Source organism: Glandiceps talaboti, chromosome 5, assembly GCF_964340395.1.
Source record: "Glandiceps talaboti chromosome 5, keGlaTala1.1, whole genome shotgun sequence".
In the NCBI taxonomy this organism is placed as follows: Eukaryota; Metazoa; Hemichordata; class Enteropneusta; family Spengelidae; genus Glandiceps; species Glandiceps talaboti.
In genome coordinates this window covers 25,306,296-25,333,958 of record NC_135553.1, presented here as the reverse complement: position 1 = coordinate 25,333,958, position 27,663 = coordinate 25,306,296, and the positions used below count along the sequence as shown (strand labels likewise).

At 34.8% G+C, this 27,663-nt stretch overlaps 1 protein-coding gene across 4 annotated transcripts in view; it reads right to left on the bottom strand.

Moving 5' to 3' along the window:
• The window catches only part of LOC144435205 (myosin-7-like), a 55,104-nt gene extending 28,263 nt beyond the window's left edge, over positions 1-26,841 (bottom strand). For 3 of the 4 annotated variants that reach the window (XM_078123785.1, XM_078123784.1, XM_078123782.1), the window contains exons 1-15: positions 26,721-26,841; positions 25,961-26,175; positions 25,233-25,376; positions 16,119-16,275; positions 13,797-13,824; positions 11,114-11,225; positions 9,063-9,155; positions 8,348-8,411; positions 7,466-7,668; positions 7,197-7,335; positions 6,740-6,858; positions 5,507-5,827; positions 4,930-5,118; positions 3,424-3,553; positions 1,339-1,397 (exon numbers count right to left, since the gene is read on the bottom strand). In XM_078123785.1, coding sequence (XP_077979911.1) covers positions 1,339-1,397; positions 3,424-3,553; positions 4,930-5,118; positions 5,507-5,827; positions 6,740-6,858; positions 7,197-7,335; positions 7,466-7,668; positions 8,348-8,411; positions 9,063-9,155; positions 11,114-11,225; positions 13,797-13,824; positions 16,119-16,275; positions 25,233-25,376; positions 25,961-26,140 — 1,938 coding nt within the window. In that variant the 5' untranslated portion in view covers positions 26,141-26,175; positions 26,721-26,841. Of the gene's footprint in view, positions 1-1,196; positions 1,247-1,338; positions 1,398-3,423; positions 3,554-4,929; positions 5,119-5,506; positions 5,828-6,739; positions 6,859-7,196; positions 7,336-7,465; positions 7,669-8,347; positions 8,412-9,062; positions 9,156-11,113; positions 11,226-13,796; positions 13,825-16,118; positions 16,276-25,232; positions 25,377-25,960; positions 26,176-26,720 lie in introns of all 4 variants that reach the window. The other variant, XM_078123783.1, reaches the window with a different exon arrangement.
• Between the last annotated feature and the right edge of the window lie 822 nt (positions 26,842-27,663).

Genomic DNA, 27,663 nt, shown 5'->3' with positions numbered 1-27,663 from the left:
TTGGATAGATGAGGAGTGGATAGCAACATGCTGTGATGGGAATGTAAAGGTTCTAAGCCTGCAATGAAGTTTACAAGAGCTGAAATGAACAACTGTAGGGAGGTGCAATGCATTGATGGGTTGTACTGGATACATCACATGCAAGGATGAGTAAGTGAATGAATGGATGAAACCATTTCATTAGATAAGAAGAAAAAAAATCAAGAAACGAAGTGGTGAAAGAATAAGCAATAACTTGTGATTCTTAGTCAGCAACTGTAAACTAAAAGTTAAAAACAACAACATGAGGTTTGACAAAAACTGATAATGCAAATAGAAACAGAATAATGATAGCTGGATGAATAGTCTGAGGAATGACTACTTTGGACGATGTCTGCATGATAAGATTTTAATACAGTGGCATACTTGTGTGGGGGGGGGGGGGGTGTGGTGGGTTTGGGTTTGGGTTCTGAAACCAACCAATATTACAGTTATAGGTTTGGTGGGTCAAAGAGAAGATGACCAATTAAGTATTAAAGACTGCATCAAAGATTATTGAAACAACTTTCTTGTTTTTTGCAATGGGCAAATAGAAAAATTATTGTATGTTACTGTAGTATTGTGAAAGAGGGGTAGTACATGTATGACTGAAGAATGAAGAGTTTGTTACACATGTATGTTGTTTATATGTAAGGTACTGTGGGCTTGTGTGAAATAAGAATATTATGTTTTACCATGTCTGTACATTACATATATTACTCTTAAACTCCCAGGAAGTGCCATATCTTTCAAGTATGTTTGTTAGTCACTAAGGGATACAAACTTGACTAGCTTTGCTATTTCTTGATCCCTTTTGTCATGTATTCTGTAGATGTATTTATTTTAAGGTTAATTTTTATTATATTGGTGAATAAACATTATTATTATTATTATCATTTTTATCATTATCATTCTACCTGGCCAGAATCAGTGTATATGTATGGATGTCATGTATAGATGGCTTGAAATAGGTCCCAGAGAGAATGAAACTTTTATACATGGTTAGTGTTACCAGAAATCTTACAAATAAAGTCTTAGGCTCAGAGTAAGATTAGAAAATGATCATATATCTATGTGCAGAGTTTACTGATCAAAACTTAAGGCATGCAACTATCTGGGGAATCATAAAAAAGATCACACCCAAAGCCACACGGATATGGAAAGAATGACATGCAAACCAGATGACCGCCACTGATTGTCTTGATCTTCTTCTGTTTCTTTCCGCCAACTGAAAATTGACAATGAACACGACAAATTACCCTCCATGAACAATCATCGCTATTTCCCCATTTCCAAATAAAAGGAAATACATATGCCTACCCGATGCATTCCAGAGACGGTCTGGAAGGATCCACTTTTTCCCTTCTTGCGGCCACCACCTAATTTTTAGTGAGATTGAAAGTTATAACACAAGAACTCCACAATAGGTTAGGTTTAGTACATCAATTGAACTTTGACAACATTTAAAATACTTACAGATCAATACACACAGGAATACAACCCTAGGTCTAATTACCATAAATTATCATAAATTACCATAAATGGGATCATGTGATTCGTAAACATACCTATTCTACACTGTGATTATACTAAATTAATTTTGCCTCAGCAAATGCTGCTGTCTGATATCACAACTACAGAAGCAGTCAGTTTTCCCTAACTCAATACATTGGTTTTCAGTTCAATTTCCCACCAACAAGGTACTCACTGGCTCAATACATTTCCTGATTCAGTAGATTTCTTTATAAGTCACACACTGCAGACTCCTGATCTATCACTGACATAAAGTACGAAATAGACTATTTCTAGAAGACTTTTGAGAGAGCAGCAACAAAATGTACTGAAAATAACTTTGATTTAACTTAGTGCTAGTACAATTTGTAATTTTGCATTTGTGAAGATTATGATTTGACCAGGAAACTTGCCCTTTGTAAAAATTTAAGACCCGTCATCATGTTGAATTCGGAAAGTATTCTTTTTTTTTTAATTTTTAAATGAGAGAAAAACAGTTGTCTGGCAGAGTTATAGAAAAAGTTGGCAGTGATCAAGACAATGGTCATATCTTAATCCCCATGGCTCCACTGTAAGAGATATGAATGAGACACTGATGCTGGGATTGAATCGTTAGCCTTTAAATATTTGAATACTACATCATTCAAATTTGTTCCTATTTGTTTGTCACTTTACAAGGGACTGAACCTTTCCTTGGCAAGTACCATATTAGATTTTCGAGAACATGAGACACCTAATCATAGTTAATTAATAACATGCAACATTATCTGCATGTTGACAAAGAGAAAAATGGTTACACTGATATTAACAGAAACATACTCAGTAGTATCAATGACAAGTGTTAATTTCATACAAGATTTTAAAAAATATAGAAAAACAGTCAACCAAACAAAACTTCTGCACAAAGTTAGAGAATTCATAAAGAAAAGAAATAAAAAAAGCATGATAAAAAATATTGCGTGGTCCGATTACGCCAAATTTTAGAATAGGTGGGGGTGGGTAGATTTTTTATTTTATTTTATTTTTCATGTGTGAGTGTCTAGTCCAGGTTTTCCATTGTTTTCCAAATGGTCTCTGTGTTATCGATTTCTTCCTATCAGCTATACAACCGTTACAGATTGGAAGAATAGTTTTATATTGGTCTTTTTAAGTTGATGTCATTTTCCGCATCCACTTTTTGACACGTCACAATTTTTGCAATTTTATTTTATTTTTTCTCGAATATGTAAAAAAAAATATTTAAGGTCGGCAGTGAAAAACTAGGTAGGGTTGGGTAACCGGCACCAAACAATGTTACATGGAAACATACACATATTTGTAACATAGATCTGACAATATCTATAACTTTGATGGACAGACACAAACTGGACTTTAATACAAAACTAGAGATTGATCAGTTTCAGCCTAATAACAATTTGGTGTCATTTTATAAATTAAACTTTATATAGTCCGAATTTTTCAAATTTTCAACTTGCTAAAAACAATAGTGCTACTGTTTCATTTGTAAGATACAAATACGGTATATTTTGACATTTATATACAAACCATGCAATGGCACATGGTCTGTAGTTCATTGCTAAATTCAAACTTGTCTAGTTCATGTCCTTTGGCAAACTTTTCAAAATTATCATGAATGATATACAAACAGGGAATAATATATATTCCAGATCCTTAGTATACATTAGTATATATCATATGTAAACATCAACATTTGTGTACAATAAACAAGTACTATAATTACCCAATCAGATTTACACATTGTACAACTACATACATCTTGTGGAGGTTACTAGCCATTTTTTTTACTTGTTTATAGCAGTAAATGTTTTTTTTGAGGGGGTTCACATAATACATCAGTTTGAAGGAAAAACAGAAAAAGGAAAATGTATTTACTGGCTGCAGTGCCGTAGTCTTCCCACAGAGTTTGGACCATGGCGTTTGTGGATTTCTTGAAGTGATCAACAACGTTCTCATTGAGGGGATCTTTGTTCTTCTCTAGCCAACCGTCAACGTTGTAGCCAACCTGTGGTACAGCACAATGCATACAATTAAATCTATCTGAATGACATTGTAAATCTATCTAGCTGCATGACATTGTAAATCTATCTATCTGCATGACATTGTAATTCTATCTATCTGCATAACATTGTAAATCTATCTATCTGCATGACATTGTAAATCTATCTATCTGCATAACATTGTAAATCTATCTAGCTGCATGACACTGTAAATATATCTAGCTGCATGACACTGTAAATCTATCTATCTGCATGACATTGTAAATCTATCTATCTGCATAACATTGTAAATCTATCTAGCTGCATGACTGTAAATCTATCTAGCTGCATGACACTGTAAATCTATCTATCTGCATGACATTGTAAATCTATCTAGCTCCAAGACATTGTAAATCTATCTGCATAGCAGTGCAAATCTATCTAGCTGCATGGCATTGTAAATCTATCTATCTGCATGACATTGTAAATCTATCTATCTGCATGACATTGTAATTCTATCTATCTGCATGACATTGTAAATCTATCTATCTGCATGACACTGTAAATCTATCTGCATAGCAGTGCAAATCTATCTAGCTGCATGACACTGTAAATCTATCTAGCTGCATGACACTGTAAATCTATCTAGCTGCATGACATTGTGAAAGTTTCAAACCATACTGCTATGCTACACATTATACTGTGACAGTGTCCCTTTCCAAACATTAGATCCATAGCAACTCTAACTTTAGGCAATTGTGATTTTTCTTGTATATCACTGACTACTGTTGTTTTACCAACTCAAGAATGTCTTATCATCAGCCAGTGATACATCTATGTAGTCTTACTGTTGGCCAGACAAAGGTGTTTAGGCCTGAAGATCAGATACTAGTAACATACTCAGATACTAGTAACATAATCAGATACTAGTAACATAATCAGATACTAGTAACATAATCAGCAAAATGTGAGGAGGTAAGATAATTTGTAAATTCTGCCTTTTTTTTCCATTATGTAAGATTTAAAATAATAGTTTAAAATCTGTACACTGTTTTATACGTTAAGAGACACAAAATAAAATGACAAGACCAAAACTGTTCATCTACTTGGTAGAGCCAATGACTAATACACAGGTTATAACACACAAGTACTTCAAACATATTTAGTATTCAGCTTCCAATCTGTCTGTCTTCTACAAATGTATTATATCTTCTACAAATGTATTATATAAATTCGGATCGTCAACCAAGACAGATTGAAAGCATAATCCTAAACAACTCTGAACTACTTGTGTGTTATAACCTGTAGACATCATGAAATGACATGACAACATCAAACAAGATGTGGCATGGCACCAGGAGATGACAAGATGGTTGCTATAAACAGAGACAATTATACTCACAGAGCCAGCATAATGATGGACCAAGAAATGTTCCTCACGTACAAGTTCCTTCTTCTTTCCACCAAGGGAAGGTACCCCAAAGTTTTTAGATTTGCCTTTGTGTTGGGTGCACAGTTTATCCAAGAATGTTTTATCTGTGGCTTTGGGGAACATGCACTCTTCCTCAAGGATGGGGAAGACACCCATTGGCTGGTAAGAAAAACATAAGTTCAGAAGTAAGTCTCTATACATGTAAATGCTACCAAATGTTGATCTTTGTTTCTCTCTTTTCACACACACACACACACACACAATTAATACATGGAGTTATTTCTAGTATTGAGTCTACATGTCTTAATACACACAACAGCAATCAAATAGACTAGTTCACCCAACCATAAAAACATATTACTATGTATCTGTAGTATTCACCATTGCAAAGGAATATAAAGCTCTAAAAAAAGTGGCTGTCATACAACAGCTCACGTCACAATTTAAATGATTTGAAACTTTTGGTTTGAAGGTAAAGATGAATAAGTTGTAATATGTGTTTATACTTTCTTTTTCTTTTGACAGACAAAAGGTGAAATAAACCAACCCTCTCAATGAGATCAATGCAAGCCTGCAGATCAAGACCAAAATCAATGAATTCCCAGTTGATGCCTTCTCTTCTGTATTCCTCCTGCTCCAAAACAAACATGTGATGGTTGAAAAATTGCTGCAGTTTCTCATTGGTAAGATTGATACACAACTGTTCAAAGCTGTTGTACTCAAAGATCTCAAAGCCAGCAATATCCAGTACACCAATGAAGAACTGTTTCTTTGCTTTGGTTTCCAGAGTCCTGTTGACACGTTTGACTAGCCAGGAGAACATACGATCATACACAGCCTTGCACATAGCACCAACAGAGTATTGCACCTATAAAGAGAAAACATACATAATAGAAATCAGACATCTGACATTAGTTTACACTTTTCTTTCATTTGTTTACTATTTCAGAGAAATAATGTGATAAGTCACTTCTACATATTTGGCAGATTATGAAAATTATAGGGAAAGCCATAATTTCATACATTAATGAACATAAGTTGGAAAATCTATACATGGGGCATCAATTTCAGTGAATACTAAAGATCTTCAAAAATCTCTCCAAACTTTGCCATATGAAAACTTTTTTCCAAATCTTTTTGAAAAATTAAAACTTTGGGGTGTTGGCAATCTTGTTTTCAAGGAAATTAACTTTATTTTATTTTCCCAAAGAGTTAACGCAGTATTCAGTGGCCATATTGGATTCTAAAATGACGTAATTTTGATATCATTTTGAGCTCTATTTCAAAATTTTGCATGGTAACCACTGATTTATTTTTTCTTGATTTGAACTGAGAATGGATGTGTTTTCTTGAACAAAGTAACAACAAAAGTTGAAAGATTTTCTTTCTGAGGCAGATACTGTCTTAAACTTGTGACGACAAATATTAATCTTGTATTTTGAGTTAAAGGGGACCAACACTCCAGGAAATAGAGACATTTTCACAAACTATTGGTTCTGGAGAGTCATTTCATGATTTTACATCACCTACAGTATTACTTGTGATTTCAAGAGAAAAATCAAGTTGATCGTGTGCCTTTATAGGGTATCTTTGCTGTGGTCCATTGCAATATGGGAGTCAGCAGAAATAATATATTCATGGTTGAACAATGAATATTCATGACTCCTGAGTGCTTTAGTCCCTTCAGTGTGAAACATTTCCCATCTCTCATTTTATACAGTACATATGGAAATTTGCATTACACAGAGCTACATATGATATGATAGACTACAATGTTTACCTGTGACTTATTTCTACCTTGGTTGACCCATTCATTACCAACTTTAATACGTGGACGCAACAATGCCTTCTGAAGATCAGCTGAGTTTACACCCAACAGGAAAGATACTTTGTCAATATCTGCAAATTAGACAAAAAAATGAGAATTACTTTCGGGTAGTTTATAAGCATTGACTTGAAATAACTACTTTGCTGATGACTAGAAATCCACATGCATTTATTGCTTCAACAAGACAAGAACAATCACTAACAGTTTTCCTCTGCATTTTGCAAACTGCCTTCAACATAGGAACTGACATCAAGCATTGACATCAGCTGTAACTATAGAATCTGTCACTGTTGTATGAGGAATGTCAACCAGGAAAGATCAAAAACTCAATGCTTAAAAAAAGTGTCAACTATTGGTACATTGCAATTCATCAAGAGTCCCTTATTAGGATTGTTCAAAGATGACATACCATGTGTATTTTCAATTTCTGCCTGTTCCTCACGTGGTCTCTGCTTCCATTGGACATTACCGAAGTGCATGATAGACCCACAGATTTTGTACATTCCATGTTTCTCATCATTGGAGAATCCCAACACATCTAAAGCAGTCTATAAAATGGAACAAATTTTAAAAAGAGTTAGCCAGGCTAAGTAAGCGCCATTCTCAAGCAGGCAACAAGAAAAATATCACAAAAACTATGGTACGAGACTACGTCCAAACCCAGAGAATGACGCTTACATCAGTGTTTCTCATTTCCTCAGCATCATCCATACTGTCATTATGGGTAACACCTTGGGCAACATAGCTGTATTCTTTAATGGATCCGGTGACCAACATTTCCTCTTTGACACCCTCAAGCTCTTCAGACATCAACTGGTAGAAGATGTGGTAACATCTTTCCTTCTCTTGTTGGAAGATGACACGAGACTTCTCCAGCAGATCTGTGTGTAAAGAGGTTTGTTTGAAAACATCACAATCATTAGCATGCTGTCATGTTTTAGAATGTATTCATACAAACTAGTTGAAGATTTATGAAATATTCGTACTCATTAATACTCATAATACACTTCTTTATAAAGTGTGCCTCAGAAATAAACCGTTTAAACAAGTTACTTTATTTAAGATTTTTTTCCCCATGGGATATATGACATTAAGATCATATGACTGATGCTACGTACTTAAATTCATACCAATAAAACATTTATGTAATATCATACATTCAACCAAACAATTTATTAAAGACTTTGAAACATGTCAGGTTTCTTTACTTCAAGTCTATTTCTCCAAGAATAAACTATGAAGGTGAATAAACATCTTAGCATTTCCTTGAATGCGTAAAACACACACAGAAAATACCTGATGTATGTACAACCCATAACACCAAAGTAAAACGTTTTCTGTGTGTACCACAATCATGTATAGCATCCATATCAAGTGTAAAAGTATATTGTTTCATTTGCTAATTAACCACATCAGAAAGGCCACATGCTAGACTTGTAAATAAACCAATTGAAACAGTATACTTTTACACTTGATATGAATGCTATAAATGAGTGTAACAAATTAAGAAAGTGCTTTACTTCAGTGTTACTTGTTGTATGTTTCTCTATTGATACTTACATGTCTCAATATCAGCACAGGCCAATTTACCATTGGCACCAAAGTGAATACGGATGAATTTACCCTGTAGAAAAAGAAGACGCAATATTTTAGTTTTTTCTTATCTGTAACCTGTCTGATAATACAGTGTTAAAGTACTGTGGTCATTTGATACAAAGTGTTTTTAATTGTTGACAAGCAAACGATGCATTGCATCCTGACTATACATAAGCACTTATCCATCCTACGTTCCTGATTAAATTTAGCTTTATTTACATGATGCCAGAGTTTACTTGGAGGACATAACCTTTTAAGGTCCATATCAGATTAAGATTCAAATCTAGCTATGACAAACTATCGTTTGGCAGAGTTGTAGAAAAAAGTTGGTCCAGAACACAACAATGATCCAAATGTAATCCTTATTGATAAGACTAATTGGATGGCTTGGGATTGAAATATGGTGACATAAAAAATGAAGTTTTCAAGTTTTAGAATTTAATCATTTTAGTTTTGGATAGTCCAGTTATGGCCACCTGTGATATGTTCACTACTACCCATAAAGGAAAGTTGTTCCCCAAGGAAATGATAATTGAACTTCAGTAAAATTACAAAAATGATAAATTATACTTCTAATTATTTCAGAGTTGTATTCAGCGATTACTGTGTTTGAATTTATTTACCTTGCTAGAAATAGTGAAGAGAACAGCTAAAAATGTGCAGGGTTTTAAAAACTTACAAAACGAGAGGAGTTGTCGTTTCTTGTGGTCTTGGCATTACCAAGAGCTTCTAGGGGAGGGTTAGCCTGGATAACTTGGTCTTCTAAATTTGCCTGTACATGGAAGTCACACCAATCGTAGCACAGGAGAGAAATAAAATAATAGAACAAAATAGAAGAGAGAGAGAGAGAGAGAGAGAGAGAGAGAGAGAGAGAGAGAAAGGATGCATAGACAATAATTCTGTTAGATCAAAATGGATTGTAAAAAGTTCATTTTTGCTGAATATATCAATAAAAAAAATTGTGTATATCACAGAAAAAATACATGAAAATTTTTTGTGATTCAAATTAAGAATATGGAAAAAATAAAGATTTGTAATGGTTGCAAAAAAAATCATTTGTTAGGATAAAATGAAATAATAATCCTGTAGCACTTGGATGATGTAGAAATCTTGATTGTAGTCAATATATTTTATGATTTTTTTTTGTTTGTTTATTTTTTGATAGTTTTGGTTCTCTGGCTTTTCTCTGACACTGCCGATTAATTGTTCCATTTCACACGGTTATTACCACACCACACTAACAACCATAATACATGGATGGGTTCCATAGAATTTCCAGAACTCTTCAGACCACCACTCCATGGCTAGGGGGTTGACTTGGGTTTAGGAAACACCATGCGGATGAGATCCACTCTTGATGAGATAGATATGACTGTTCTAAAAATACCACACGTCATGCTACCATGGTAGGAACACTTGTTTATCCAGTTAGCGGATCTAGTAGGTCCACACCATCAGTATTTATGTAATAGTTGTTATTCCACACTAAGAGTAGGTGACTAGAGAGTTATAGTACTGTTATTCCACACTTGGTCTGGTCACTAGGGTCACACTCGTGAGTTGTTATATAAGAAACACACCTTGGGTCATCTCGTGCCCGCTGAAAACACGGAGGTCACCCAAAAACCTTGCCGGCATGCTGGATCAGAGGCGACAAAGCTGTCAACTCGTTGATGTTAGCAACTACTATGCTCATGCAATTGATATTACAATCACACTAGATCAGTTTGATTAGACACACACACACACACACACACACACACACACACACACACACACACACACTCTCCATGCAATCTTTTTTTTTATTTCATGCATCTTAGAAGTTACCTTTCACTCGTTCTTTTTTTTCAGCGATTAGATAACATGCTACATGCTTGGCAGTCTGCCATCAGCAATTACTAACATCATCCGAGCACCAGGAGGTGCTGATGAAGGTCAATGCACTCTTTTCAGCTCCACACATTATCTAGACTATGGAGATGAAGAGAGCGCAATATAATATCAAGTGTAATGCCAACCAATAAAACAGAGTATCATCATAACCTCTCAATCACCTTTGCTGGAATGGAATGCAGGCAAGAATGGTGAAATGATAGTCACCTGACCGTGAGGAATATCATGGAAAATGATAGTGATGGAAAGAAAGAAGGAGCTGATGGGATACAGGTATGGAGAAGGAAGTATTCACAGTGGATGACATGATGAAGGTTGACTGGGAAACTTGATGATGTCTTTGAGGGTCTAACAATGAGAGTCATCAAACTATGACGTTGTGCACACTAGCAGCAAAGCTGACAAGTGGCAGACTTTGTACAAATATCGACTTAAGCAGGCTTAATTTATGCTGGCAGATTATTTAAGTATACCAAGATGATTCCACAACTGACATGGCTGGACAAACTATACAGTAGCATTTAACATTGTATAGATAATATAAAAGTATTGAGAACATGGACGGATTTATATGAACACCGCTATGGTAGCAATGGATGGATTGATAAATGCATTCATGATGACATACTTTCCTCATAATTAAGTACTAGACATCTGATTTTGTGTTTTGAGGAGAAATGGGTGGATGGAAGTGTTGGCATTAAAACAGAATGGGTAGACTTGGATAAGGAATGACATAATATAGAGACAAAGAGATACATGGATGGATTTCAGATGGGATGTGTTGATGACGAGAGTTATGATTTCTGCATTGGAAGGCACATCACACACTACCTTCTTTTGTCCTGACTGGTCTTTATCTTTGCCAGCCGTTGAACTAGCAATGTTGGCAAAATACTGGATGACTTTTTTGGTGTTTTCTGTTTTACCAGCTCCTGACTCACCACTAAGGGAGAAATATAAAGGAGATCAGCCAATTGCACATGATAATAGCACAGTGGGGTGAGGTTCAATGGAAAGACAAAACAATATATACACATAACATCAACAACACTGACAACAAACACATACTCTTGTTGGTATGATGAATGAGACATTAAAATCATCCACACGTGTTTGTTTTTACATCTTTTACAAATCTTAGTGATGAATGACAACCCCTTGTCACAATGTTGTTTTTGAATATATCAAATATTGATGCAGCATTTTAGGATTTAGATTATTTTGTAGTGGTACTGAAACTTTCAACTTTGACCTCAAGAAAACAGCAAATGCTGAACATTAGTGTCTAGGAATGATAAGTACAGCATGATAGTTAAACCTCATGTAGGAGACACCAAAAAAGTTTACTTTTTTTGACAACTCTTACAGAAGTCATATACCACCTTATCTAGAATTGAATTTCTGCATTTTTTACCGTCTACAGATATCTATACTGGAAACTGGCAATTGTAACAATTTGGTGATTGACACAGACAAGATGTCTCTCTCTCATTTTCTATTTTATTTTTTTTTACTTTACATCAATTATGTAGAGTTTTGTCAAGTTTTCTTTTTAAAAAAAAATATATACTACTATGACACACTTAGGCAATGGAACAGTCAACAAGTACACACAGGTTTTGATTCACGACGTACACAGCAAAGGGTATTCAACCAACACCACTTTCATACAACAAAAGGAGGAAGGGGAAAAACAGCCTTACACCACAATGCTCTGTGTCAACTTGAAGTTCATCTTTCAGAAATGAGCAAATTGATGCACAGAGTATGAGAGTGTTTTGATGACGATGGTGGAAGCAAGCTGTGGGGTTTGAGGAATCTATGAAATGAAAGCTGAATTTGCCCGTACAATTGCATAAATCATGACTGACAAAGGTAAGACAGGACATTGTCTTTGATAGTATGACTGGAAGTCGAACGCTGTAAAGAAAGATATTCATGGTTTTCACTATTAACCTAACTGCTAACATATGAAATCAACAGCATGGTAGTTTACTATTGATACAAAGTAGCAAATTAACTGATTATTTGTAGCAACTTTAATTTATTCATCATTATACCTGACTACAGGCTGCAGCTAGTCCTACCATCTCTGGATTATGTTCCTAGCTTTTCTCACTTCACAACAACATAGCTAATCTTTCCTTTTTTTTCCTATTTTCATCTTAATAATATCAATATCTATTTATCGAACAGATATGAAACATGTGAAACTGACAACGATAGAAACTTATTCAACTTCTGTCTTTTACAAACTTATGTCTTTATTGCTGAAATGAACAGCTCTAACTCTAATTGTCTATTGGTGACTTCTTGTCTTATATGTCCCTCAGCTTTTTGAAATCCTATCCTTTTCATTATTTCAAACCTGTAAGAACTTGTTCCAATATTTGTCTGTTCTTGGGATTAAACAACTAGATTTAGTAGACTACACACACTATTGCTGACATGACATGTTTGCCTCTGTTATGCTCCACTCTCTTTCTTTGCATAATACTAACTTTCTTCAAAAATACCTTTCAGTTTTGCAAATATTTTCAACGTTTTTTGTTTTGCTTTTCAAAATAACAATTTAGAGTCTAAATTTGTAATCCATTAGGTATGTTTTACTGAGTTCTTTCTTTTTAATAAACATAACTGTCTTGTCTGTATGGCTGCTTATTCTGAGCATCTCATTTTCTAGCTAACTTGTTATCATAGCTACAGTTTTTGCATTATATCTACATTTATTTACTAAGATTTTTTTTCTTCTAGATTTTGTCTGCATTTACTTCATGCACATTACATAACATAGCAATTACATACTACAAGTCAACAGTCCTTTATCCAACAGGCAAATGATTTCTCGGCACTATTTTTCTGCCATGCTTCATAATTTACAATATATTGATTTACCAACAACATTTTTGGGAGGGGGTAAAACACGACATTCATATTGCCATGCTGTCATACCTTTATCATTTGGACAAGTCTACCACCATCTCATGCCTTTTGTATTTTTCCCCCCAGTTCATTTCCAAACTTCTCAGTTTGCATACATTTTCTTAACAAGATGGATATCCATCCTTTATCATGCTTTTTGCTATTTCTACTTTACAGCTGCTTATCAGCATATCCCATCTCACCACAGTGTTGAGGGGGGGGGGGGGGCAGACAGACATAGACATGTAATATAGCTGGATACACATTTTTAACATGCTACAGACACATTTGGCATGCACCAGACAAACAGTTCTGAGACACTGAGTCAACATGCAGACATATATTTTGCATAATTCAACATACATAGATTCCTATTTTCTAAACTTGCATACATTAACATATATCGCAAAATTTTCACTCAAGACAAATGTGAACCAGAATAATGCAGATTGAATCACATGTTTTTTTTGAAGTTCACCACTAATATAGTATGCATTTATAGCAGATGTTATCATGCTTTGGAGGTGTTGTTTCCCTCTGTTTTCAAAAACTCATTCTGACATTGGCAAGCCAGGCAAAGACAAATACTTACGTGATCAACATGGACTGATTTTCATGATCTGTGAATGAAAAAAAGACACAAAAATATATGTATGTCATCACTGTATTCATTATTTGCAACTCTGTCAATATTTTTATAGGATAATGGTCACAGTAAACACATTATATAATTCTGTAACCTTCAATTCATTTTGCATTCTTTTTTTGGTGTTATCAGTGTTAAATTTCACCTGAAGTCTAAGACTAAGAGTCCAATTTGTCTTCATTCCACTGTTACTATGGCTTTCTATCCTAGTTACCATATCTCTTTGATATAACTCAATGGCTTACATAATGTAAACATCTTTCCTGATCTTGACATTTGACATTTGACCTTAATATCAGAAACTGACCTTAACATCAGAAATGTATAAATGAAACATACACACTAGATCTAAACCTTCCCGACTTGGCCTTTGCATCAAGTTAACCATTGTCATGACACTGAGACTGGTTTGTGGAGTATAAAGGCTTGAATTGATCCTTTCATTGCTGTATTATGATAGGAATGCTAACTTTTTACTATAATCTATTATAATCATATTAAACTAAGCTATTAAACAATGTTACAATCATTGAATCAATGAGATAGTGTTTCCTGCTTATTTTTGGCAAACCCATCTCTGTTGTCTAGATTAATGTCAAGGTCTACACTATATGTGTAAGGAAATGATAAATCCTGTCATCCTATTGGCAATGTGGGGTCCAAACTACCAATTCCCAACTACCCCAACAACACTAACACTACTGACAAAGACGCTTTGATGAAATGTATGAGTAGTCTAAAAGACCAGTAGTGTATACTTCTATTGTTATTCTCTAACCTGTCTTGACTGTTCCTGACAAATACCTGCTTCTAACCTGGTTTCATGTATTCTGATTTATGTCTAAAATCCTCTCATTACTCCTGTTCTAGGATAACCTTTGACATCAGATAATTTCTTGCTTCAGTGATGCTTTGTACCTGTCACTAGGATAGATAACTCAGACCTAATAGCTAGCTTATTACAGTAAACCTACATTGTATGACTGAACTATTGTAACATACAGTTATAACCATTCGTAAGTACACAGTCTGAAACAACACATCTATCAAATTCTACACACAGTCCTACAAACTTCTATGAAAATACTATCAATTTTCTTTTATATACATATGTTTGTATGCATGAATGTATCATTGTATGTATACATAGTCAGAAACAAAAAGCAATCCGTAATATAGTTTCCTGAATACTACACAGACCTGGTACAAACATGTATACATCTATACCAAAAGTATGCAAACTTTGAAATGTTGAAGACTTTTCAATTTCATCAGTAAATATGGATATGAAAACTTGATATCTTTTATGATATTGAGTACTTAGGTTTCTTGTTGTTAACAGAAGCTGTCCATTTCACATGTCAAAGGTCAGATAGCCTAGTGATGTAAGACCTACAACAAATTCTTGTCATTTTATTCATACTCAAAACACTTGAAGTTATGATAAGTATTGGGGCCTATACATTTATTCAAGGGTTTCCTACAAGAGTAGCATGGTCACCAAGCACAGAATTCATTGTGCCCTAGTCATAACCCCCTCCCAAAAAGTCATAAACCCCCTCCCCAAAAATTACAGATGGAAGAAATACTTTATTATGTAAGAGAGTTTGACACAAAACTACGATCACAATTTGAAGATAAAAATCTAAGTTCATTATGATGGTACAATCTTTTCTAGGAGTGGTACAAGTAGGTTAAAATCTCCCTGAATTCCAAATTTGTTCACTGAGGTTCAATATCAGTGTTTCTCTGATGACAAGCAGTTAATCTATCTGCCTCAGTTCCTAGAATATTTTACAGGGTTGCCAACCTTTAAGGTTCAAGGTGCTGAACAGATATAATTTTGATTAGATTTCAACTCTATTTCACCGGACTTGTTAAACATTAAATAACTGCTGAAGGATGATGATGTCTGGATGGATGGATAACTATAATGCTACACATACATCAAAACATTTGAGCTGTATGGGCAATCCTGTTTTTTCCCAACTTATAATTTTTTGTGTACAAATAAATACCCTCCTGGTAGTAAAAGGATTTTAACCATAGCCTACTACTATACTATAGCATAACTACCTCATACCCACAATCAAGTTCTAGTATTTCAAAACATTAGCAGTGAAATATTTTTTCTGTGTGTTTCTTTACACTTAAATATTTCTGGTCTTTCTTTTTGATATGCTCTACTTTATAAAAGTATGAGTTCTATATTAGATTCTAATATTTATTTGATAATTTTGTTCTATTGACTGTTAACAGGAAACTCACCTTGCAACATGTCATGGTAGGCGTTATCAGCTACTGAGTATACGTGGGGAGGCATTTCATTTCTTCTCTTGCCTTTGTACAACATTACTACTTTTTCTGTGTAGATGGGTAATCTACGGTATGGGTTAATAGCCACACAGAAGAGTCCAGAATATGTCTGTAATCAAGAAAGAAGAAAACAAACACACAAATCAGTTTCTCCAGTCTTGTCTATAACATACAAGTTGTGTGTGACGAGTGCGAAATATTATAACATATGTGAAATTCAGAAAAATGCAAATACATGTATGTGAAGTTTTCCAATGTTTGGAAGAAATATTTCGGACAACAGAGTAGACATATGAAGTAAAGTTCTTTATCTATTACATCTACATAAACATTTTGTGGATGGGTGGGAAATCATACAAAAGAATCAAAAAATCAAAGTCTTCTATTAAGTTTCTGGTTTCTGGCTAATGAATATTTAGAATAAAGATTTGAAGTAAAAATATATTGCTGAATTGTTTTGTTCAGGTTGAGTCTTTTAAGTGAATCTTTAGGGAATTATATGAGCAAATCATGCCCTTATAAAAGTGAAAGCTGCTAAGAATGTTGAGGAAAAACTTGTTATCAAAACAAATGTGTTCATTTGTTTCCCATGGAGAATTTCTACTTTCTACTGAATTTTTTCAAATGTAGTAAATTTTTACTCAAGCAAAGAATTAGCTTTGACTGGCTGAGTGATTTCTTTTCTAATTGATATCATAACATTAGTAGCAGAGTAATACATGTGTTTATGTAGTATAATGGAAAGTAAAGGTTGACACCATTTTCTAACATTTACAATGTAACATACAACAAAGACACAGTCCAATAAGTTTACAGTTAGGCTGTAAATATCCTTACAAAACATTTATCCATCCATTGTGTGCTGTACAATTCTTAAGACAAGAATGTTGAATGTGTCGCCGGCCTGGAAAATGAGGTGACGCCCCCATGTGCTGGAATAAATCGAATCCCTGGATCAGTTTCAATTACTCATATGCATATTCATGAGGTAGAGCCATTTTTACATAAATTTTTTTCTGAGATATATATATATATATGTATGATCGCTATATTTCTCTTCATCTTCAATGGTAAAATTCATAGGATGGTGGTTATGCATATTATGAAGTAATTACAATCTCTCCAGTTCACTGGACTTGCTGTTCTTTTGAATAGCAATTATAACTTAATGCATACGCTTTTTATTGAAAAACTTTGGCATGAGTTGCTGTCTATTTTTGTTCATGTTTACGTCAAATTTAATTCAACGGTATATTGGTTTCTCCACTTTCAATCATGTAGCCATTAAAATTTGATATGAAACCAAAGATGTTGGATATACAATCACTTCAATATGATGTTTCCACTATCAATCATTTGAGATAACTTCTAGGTGGTATTTGTAACAGACTATTTCCGATAGACGGATGAGGTGGGACAGTGGTATCCTGCAAAACCAAGCCTATCTTTTCCTGTTGGAAAATTTAATAACTGTGGTTGAAAATAATGAGTTCAGTCCACAGCAATAACTGCAGTAGGTCACTGGAGTGAAATAAAGTTTGAAGAATAACATTACTTAGTAGATTTTCTGATATCAACTACATGTGTATCACCAAGGCATCATCAATATCTTTATTTACATTGTTTAGGTCTTTGCTGTGATTAATTTACTGCTGTCCCTTCCATGCTTAATATTTTAAATCAAACTTGTTTTTGTTTTTCAGTTTAGGTTTTAGACAGTGAAAATATGATAATAGTAATACAGATTTGGCTCATTAATTTGATAATACCACAAATTTTACAGCAAAAGAGTTTACTAAAATGGCTGAATATTTTCCACTTTCCCCTGTGAAATAAGTCAGGATAAGTGTTGCCTTTGTGAAGGAATTTAACGGTATAGCTGAATGGTTTTGTTCTCACATGATCTACAGAAGTGGAGGCGATTATACATACACACATACACACAATGGCTACTCAAGTCTTGTACTCTACAGATACAGAGTATTTTTTAATCAAACCTGTCAGCCATTATATGAATAGCATTGTGTTGTCTATTCTTTCATCATTCTTTTCACCGTTCTATACAATTTACACCAAAAGTTCTTTTCTGCTGTGGAGAGCTTAAAATAACAACATTTGACATCGTCCTATACAGCAGTGTTGGCCTTATGACGCGAGTACACTTGTTATATAGATAGAAGTAACTTGAGCTGGTTTGCACCAAATAAAGAAACAGAACATGGACTGAGGGACACCATATAAGGCAAAGTTAATATTCAGCCTATCATTTGACAGGCCTACCACAAGACATTCCATCATGAACAGTTGGTCTCTGCAATTCCACCACCACAGAGTGGAAAAACCTTGGCTTGGGTTAGCCTCATCAGGCCTTGTGCAGGGAGATTCTTTTCAAGTTTTTATGCAAACATTCATATTAACATTTAAGACTGTGTCCCTGTAAACACATGAACAATACACACTTATATACACTGTTTGGTAATTTAAATTACATGCTTTTGTTACCCTGTTTTTCTTTGCCATACCCACACATGTAAAATGTACACACCTACTTATTAAGTGGCCGGAAACATTAATAATGGTACTAGTCTGGGCAAAGGTGACTATGAAACTACAGCTGGCTAACTGTTATTGACATTCTGTTATTTATCAGGGGTGTATTTTCAATAAAAAATTTGATGTAGAAAGTTTGCATAATCTACATTGTTGGTATGCTGATAGAATCTCTTACAAGTCTCCAACTCCTAGGCTAAGAGGTCAGTTATATGCGGCTTGTATTGAATTGACTCCACCCAGACTGATACAGATATCACAAATACTGCATGGTAACTACATTGTGCACTTCTAAATCTACTCTTGATAGGGGGTGACCTGATGATGTCATATGATGATATTAGGTGACCTGACTGGCCTTGCTTGCATACACTTTTCTCAAATGACCTTAAAGATGCTATATATATAAATAGAACTGTGCTTAACTAGATTTTAGACTGTAACAGATAGGTATCGTATGACTCAAAGCTGTTACGGTTCACAAGGCTATCATGAGCTATGTATTTCTTAAAAGGTTGTAAAAGGGTAAATCTGCCTTAAATTCCCTCTAAGCAGTCCGGTGACTTTCATTTCAAAATCTGTGTAAATACTGTGAAAAGTGATTTTAAATTACCAGACTGATTAAACAGAAGACACCATTCTAGAAACCTTGTAAATACCTAATTCTTATTCACCTACTAAGAGAAAGACACAAGTACATTTAAAATCATGTTTGTGACCTCTGACCCATCTTTGGCTATTTATTTTATTTTGTTCTGAAACAGTTCTAAATCTTTGTAAAAAGCAGTAATCTATACGTTTTAGTGGAGGCAATCTGAAAGTAAATACTCAAATGATACCAAGACACCTCTATTCAGCCAATCTAAAGAGCTAACTATGTTTCTAAGTTAATGAATATTGAATTACCATAATCTCACCCTGGGTTTTGTTCATTTAATCTTTTAATGTCACCAAACAGAACATTCTCATTTGCTTGGTCTTTGATTGTGGCATTATTTTGTGATCACAACTGATTACTTGCTTGTTTGATGAAAACATTAGGGGTGCAACAAGTGGATGAGATCACATAACTGTGCTATTTAAAATTTGGGATCCTAAAACTTTTTTGGAGTGTGCGAGTATAAATTTTGTGCCACTTTAATGTATAAATGAGATGTGCCATTGCATTCAAACACGAAAGTTATGATTATTCCTCTGAAATTATCATAATTATTGAACTTGCAAATTTTTAAGGATGGGAACAAGGTTATACTATTTCCTGTCATAACTTGAAGTAAATATTCTTTTTTTTAAAGTTTAGTATGCACTGACTTCACTGTCAGTACTTTAACATGCTCCTGCCTACTTTCACATGTTCTTACGACAGTATGAACAGAAAAGACTTCTTTCAATTCCACATAGCATCCTTGTACTGAATTTGTTCATCTGGGTCTGAGTCACGACATATACACTTGAAATCATTTTCGTCTCCTTACAAGTCACACATCAGTGCTATGGCCTTTTGACACAATATGCCTGTGGTAATTTCTTTAGTCAGATGCAAATTTAAGTCATGGCATGCCAACATTGTGTGGAATGTTATGCTGTGGATGCTAAATACCAGTCACTTTTTTCTTTCTTTCAAAGGCCCCCAGTTTCTTCTGTAATCTAACTATATAAGGATTACCTACTTGTCACGACTTCTTTTATCACTATTTCATTGTTCTAGTTAATAAATCTTCCCATAGAAAACAAAAAAGTATGAGGCCAAAGTGAGTGTTTGTGTCCCTTTCAACTTACTTTGTTGTAATGAACAGGTGGAAAGGGTTCATCATGATTGATGATGATGAAGCCATGTTTAAAGTAATGGGGTACTAGCTAGGATATTTTAAACCTAAAATGAACTTTACTAACATTTTGGCAGATTGACGACATGTTTTACATTTAACTGTCTTTGGTTAGTGTATTAATCAACTTTATCTGGCTTACTTTACTTTTAAGTCTGCACAGACCTTGACATTGAAGTTTGAGATTTGACTGAAACACAGAAAGGAATCACTACCAGACTTGTTTCAATGCTACATGCACTTCAGAGCAGACATTAATCAAGGTTTAGTTGACAGCTACAGATTTCACTGGACGCTCTCTTTCACTGTTTCAGGCAAGAGTGGGAGTTTAAGTTTCTAATTACACTCAGATGGTGGCCCCCCAGCTGTAGGACATTTGTATTTCTGTATCAACATGGCAGCAAGATTTACATTTCAAGTACCATCAACAGAACCCTTCATGCAAGTAAATATGTCCTTGTGACATTGCAAGGAGTGTTGAGAGGTCTTGATGTTGAACTGTGTGTAGAGAGGCAAACATTCAATGTCTTGGTACACTTCTATATGTTAATTAAGAGACAACAATAAACATCCAACAGATCTCAAGAGTTTTAGTACACTTGTAGATACAGGTACAAGTACATCACTTTCCTTCTTGAAGTAGAAATTGGAAAGCAATCTAAAATTTGGGACTACTCATCCTAATCAAAGTTGAAAAGTTTACCTGATGGAAAGTGTTTTTCAGACTCTACTGGTTTCTATCTTAATCAAAGAACAAAGTTATGCACTAGAAAACCATCCTGGGGTCATATTTTATCCCAAAATACCTTTGCTATGTTCTGTTTCTAAGAACTCGAAGGGAGAAAGCTGATACTGTATACTAGCCAGGGGAGTACCCTTTAGGAAACATACCCTGCCCCCTAATGAAGTCTAGATGTAAACTGTGCCAGCACATCTTTCAAGATGTCACGTTTACACTGTCTGGAATGGTAATCCTGAATGGCGGCCAGTATTACACAAATGAATGACTGTAGTATAGTGTATCACATTAGACTGTAAATAATTGATTGACTTTTTAAGTTACACTGTAAGTTTAGGTCAGTTCACAGGGGACCCTGTGCCATCCTGAGCAGGGAGTACTAAAAATACTACAGTAAAAACCAAGGAATTTGAGCTTTATGACAGGAAAGGTCTAATTTAACTTTGATAAAAATATACCATTCCAATTATATTTGGAGCTGTAAGGTAATCAAGTAAATTTAGTAGCATGCTTTTAATAAATTTTGCTATCTTGTCAAATCTTTGAAGAGTTTTACAAATGACACGAAGAACAACATTATCAATGTTCTTCTAAAATGGTAAATTTCTTCCTACTTTCAAGGGGAAGGTTTAAATACCACTTCCGTTTATATGTATATATTGAAGATACTTTCACTGACGTACATGCTTTAGTTCAAGCTAAGATGTACAGGATATTTGACATACCAATTCCATTCTCATTTCTCCTATCGGGTTTCATGACCAATCTAGGCACTACTTTTTTTCTAGCCTTTAAATGGATATTGGAATGTTGAGAATCTTTATCACTGTGTCAAGAACACTTCATTTTAAAGTTGTTTTTCTGTCCCATTTTTACTTCATATCACTTGTAGTGCTTCGAAACAACATTTGCACTACTGTACAGATGTTGTTCGTAAGTACTAGAATGATATGAAACATATAGTTTGACCTATGATTCATTCACAGCAGTTTGTTGACCAAACATTTTTAGTAAAGAGGAAGGGTCCATACGTGACTTCTTCTCCCTAAATTAAATCATTTCAAAATCAACCCAAAATATTTTATACGAAAAAGTTAAGATAGCACTGTTCATCATCTTGAAGAAAAGAAACAATCTTTTTTTTCACATCTTGGACATTAGACTTAGGTTTGGCAGCCATTTTGAATTTTAGTAGTGGATAATTTGACACAAGTTTGCCATGACCTATTCTGTCACTTTCTATGGTGACTCAACTTCTTCATTCAGAAAAACAGTCAGTGTGAAGAATTTTTTGTGAAAAATACTAGCAATTGTTACAAGTGTAATTTTCAAGGTATAGAAGGTAAACTTCCAAGCTGGCATTTTAGACTAGAACTTGAAGCTGTCAAGACCATTTAAATTTTGCATTGATAGCAGTATTTTGTGCTGAATAAGATGTAAAGGAATGACAGACAAACTTTAGATGGAAATAGGACTAAAAACTGCATTATTCAAAAAGAATTTCAGATGCATAATTTAATATTTATTACAACATGCATGATGCTTCAACATGTGACAAACATTGAAAATCTTTCTTTTTCAATAATCATAGACTATTTGTAAACTAGATGCTAATTTTGTTTAGTTGTCTTCCCATGTCTTAGTTTTTAACTCTCAAATAAAACTGATTTGTCTAAATAGTAAATTACACTTTCTGTCTAGAGTTTCAGTTTAGTCATGAATATCTACTAAAAATGAATACTTTTCCTTCTGCATATAGGAAAGTCTCCCACTGATTTCTAGGCCACTAGACTGCCAGCTAGCCATTCCTGCATTAATATCGGAATTCAAAGAGAGGCGAACTAAAGGGTAATCAATTCAACTGAAGACCAATATGATACTGGCATGTAATATTACCCATAATGCAACTATAACTGCTAACTATTTTATGCCGTCACTGCATAACAAATGAACAACATTCTTTAAATGAAGAAGAGGTATTTTAGACTTTTCATCAGCACCAATATATACATTGATAAATTTTGTTGTAACATCTAAGGAAATGAAATAAGAATTATCTATGTTCAATAAACCTTGCCAGAAATAGTTCAACATACTTTACTGGTGTACTTGATCCAGATTGCTGAAAACACACCCAAGTTAAAACAGATTGGAGGGTAAACATTCAGTAACTATTTGTATACATTTGTTGCATGTTTACATGTACTTCAAAAACATCTAAACTACAACTGACAACGTTTAACCCCAATTAAACATACCTCCTTTGACCCTCAAACTTGGCATAAAATATTTATGGTGCTGTCCAAGTTATGTACAAAATCTTCAATCACAGTTTAGGAGACATATAAACAGAGTAAAACTTTGATATTTTGGCTATTTGTGGAGGTTACCTTTAGGAGATCTGATTCTCTCTACAATTAAATAACTTGCAATTACACCTTACTTCCTGCATAACATGAGTGCATGACAGCAGAAACTAAACTCTAAATCAAATTTATTACAATGGAAAGAAGACATTTGAACTGTGTTGTTTGTTATTACCAAAAAGAATTTGAAATGAAACTCAAAGGGGTGGAAACTGAATGGCACTGGCCTGGAAAGAGTTTGTAATTTTAAATGACCTTGTGACTTAGAGGGTATTAGGTCACAGGAATGGGTGGGGAGAGCAGTCCTCAGTATCATAAATATCCCTATCTATAAACCAAGCCTTTTCCTTTGTATCATGCATCCTACTCTAAATACTGTATACAATGTATGTACTTCATGACCCAACAAAGAATCAGTTGTGTTCCTGTATCATATTCAAAGTCCCATGTAATTCAACATATGTTTTCAATATTGAATTAATGTCTGGATACAAGTACGATATCATATACACAGCACTTTGTAAAACTACTTTGTTCTGGAGATTTAGCAACAGTGAAATATGAATTACACTGGTTTCGGTAACCTAGTATCTCAGAGAACAAAAAGGTTGTGTGAGAAAGTGACCTATCTCCTTCACCCTTGTCAGGGTTTTGCCAACATGACACTATGTAAGTGAATCATATATCAAACATCTATTGGAGAAGTGAAGGAAGTCATCCCCTCAGACTATAGTAAGTCACTAGCTTACGATGTTGACCTCATTTACATATGAAACCTGTACAAGAATGCGATGGTTTTTGTTGTATGTGTTGTCTATTCAAAGGCATTCCAGCATTACAGGTACAACTTTGTTATTGTTTAACTACTAGTACTTTTAACAAGCCAGCCATAGAAAATAGCTGTTTTGTAGTGCTACCAGAGAGACATCATCAGCTGTGACTCAGTGCAAGCAGGGTCTCTCTTATACTCTAATTTAGGGTATAGGAGTTCAAAGTGTCATGTTTGAAATGTTGAAATCAGCCATCAAGAAATGTCTGTTTAGGAAGGAGGCTCTAGACAACCCTACTACTAAAGAACAGTCCTTGAAATCTACCCCCATCAATCAACTTGAAGTTGAACTTATTTCACTATGTGACATCTACCATTGTATATTGTATTGTAGCTTGTTGTACAGTATGTTTACATCCAAATGTGACTCAGACATAACACAGTCCTCTTTTTACCAGATTGGAAGCTTGGGGGCTGGTGCATGTGTCTTAACACTGGAGTGCACTTAATGCTTTTGCCAAGCTTACAATGTGGTTTGCAATTTTACCCAAATATGTGACAACTTTGACAATCCCCAACAGATCAAAGAACTGGGTAGTGTATGCATAGTAAACTCATTACCAAGTGAAACTGTACCTCTGATTTAAATTCTGCCTCCCTGTTTCACATATGTATACATTGAGGGATGGACAAATGCTAGGAGACAAATTATTATTTAATCAAATAAATTGAATTTTGTGCTTTTGGCATAACTCAGCCTGGTTGTGACAGTGTGAATGCTAATTTACAATGTAAAAGGTAAGATGTCAAACTTACATAGATGAGACCAGCATAGTATCTTTGTTTCAAATTGTGAAGTACACCAGCTTCATTCAAAAAGGTCATGGCAGCCATGTCTTCGCTCTTCTCAAACTTGGGAGGGTTCACCTGTTGGGTGTCATCTCTCTTCAAAGTAACGTTCTGTAAGAAGTGATATAACAATAAATGACACATGTTAAATATTGTCCTGACATTTCTTAATTTGTCTATACCTTTTTCAATAAATTAATTCGTTCTTCACACATAATACTAAATGTATCTAGTAACAGTGCCAGTACATAATGTAAAGAACTCGTCACAGATCACGAGCACTGTCTGGGCCAACTCGTTCTCATTCAACTCTTCACATGACATCGTGTTGATTTTGTGACATATGAATTTGTGTTATAATAACTGGGGAAACTAAAAGTAAACAGTTCAATAACCGTAAAAGACGCGTGAGGCTAAACTCAAAACTTCAAATTCATCGACTAAAGTTCAATGGTCGTTACAGTTTCTCATTAACGACCGTGCAATTTTAAAATCGACAAAAAGCTCTGCCACTCTTATACTTGAGACTTTGCAGTCCATATACATATCATTACACAATCGTGTGTACACTGTACAATACAACTTTATATACACAGCACTGCAGGCAGAGAGACAGTCTGTCTATGACATGACATGGGTCGTCAGGTGAATCAAAAGTATAGAAACTATATAATACATTGATTGTCAATGCCTACCTTTCCTTGTGGCGTGATAACTGTGACCATGTCACCTTTGGTGCTTTCGATCTTGGCAGCAACGAACCCATCCTTCTCATCAGGAACCCAGACAGTTTTCTTTCCATCGTAAGAACCTGTCTGCTCCTGCATCTGGGTCTTTTTGTCGACCACTAAATATTGCTCCGGATCATCCCCCATCTTGGTGAATTAGCCGGCAAGGCGCTTTCAAATACCTGAAGTATACAGGAGACAAGAGCAGATCAGATGATGCACAAAATAAGAAAACTTACTCGGGTGGGTTAGGAAGGTAGCGTACCCACTGCCTTACTTACAGTCCCAATACAAAGATCGAGTAAGATGAAGGTCCTCCTATCAATGACAACGCGTCACGACTGCAAGAACTTTCGTATCCTTCCACCAGAAACAAATAATCCAGTCCAGGGTCCTCTATGTTTATAACGACTATCAGCGTTGGTAAATGTACTCCCAACAACTTTCAGTTTAGATGAAAAAAGTATTACAACGACGTTGTTTTCGTTAATCTGCACACTTCAGCAACCGATGTTGGGAAACAGTTTCGTTGATGTCACTCCGCAAAGTAAAATGACCTAATTTACATGCATATATACAAAAGTACACAGAGGTCCAAAGTGCAAATATACGGCAAACCACACAGTTAAATAATTTCTCAATACTTAATAGGGTAAGTTTGTAAAATAAAAATCTGGTACTGACTTTTGAAAAACAAAGTTGGGAATGAAAATGTGAAAATCCACACCTTAAATGAACCGAAGTAGTTTAAGAAACAGCCAGAAATCCGCAGACCAGCCTGGTATAAAGTGCTGATTGCAGAATAATTACTGCAATGCCGATTATAAACTTGTTCCTCAAGTATAGGGGGACACGATTTATTCCTTGAAAAAATACAATTGGTTGATGACACTGGAACGAGCCCACATAATTGTAGAGAACCAATAACAACATCGGAATACCGGCTTATTTGCATATATTTTAATAAGTTAATGGCTACCATCTTGTGACGTCATAGTCCCGCCCCAGGTATGTCACTGGGAATGTCCACAACTATAGGAATGTACATAGTTGGGAGAATTGAAATAGCTTCGTGGGCTTTAAACATTGAAGTGCCTATGAGCCCAATCTCTCGTACTATTTATGCATGTTAATCAAAAAATTCTGATAAATTATAAGCACCAACTTTATTATAATATCTTATTAAAAAATTAGAAGGTGTTTTTCATTCAATGTGAGCAAATTTAGCAATCCGAAGTGTCTTTTGAGAAAGACTTGAAGTCGATCTAGTTTGATGTGATAAGTCAGAGATACTTTTGTATTAAGATCGCGGAGACAAATTATGGGAATGATAGGGTGAATTTACTTGGAGTGTTCCGGGGCCCCATTCTTCAAACAGGCAGCATAACTAATAAGATGCAATTCTCCTGTCATGGTTTTAGCCAATTCGGCATATCCATAAAAGGAAAGGTCGGCCAGGACTAGATACGTGAAAGTGACAGAGCAGCCAGTGATGAGTTCGACTCCTCACTACATCTAATTATGATGATCAGCATCGGATGAAACCCTAGACTACCACGTAAAGAATTTATTATCTCGACAGACGGTTTCTCACTTGAACTTGAACTAATTATCATGGTTTCTGTATATTAATCAGTGCAAATAACTCGTATTTCAAAATTAATTCGTTC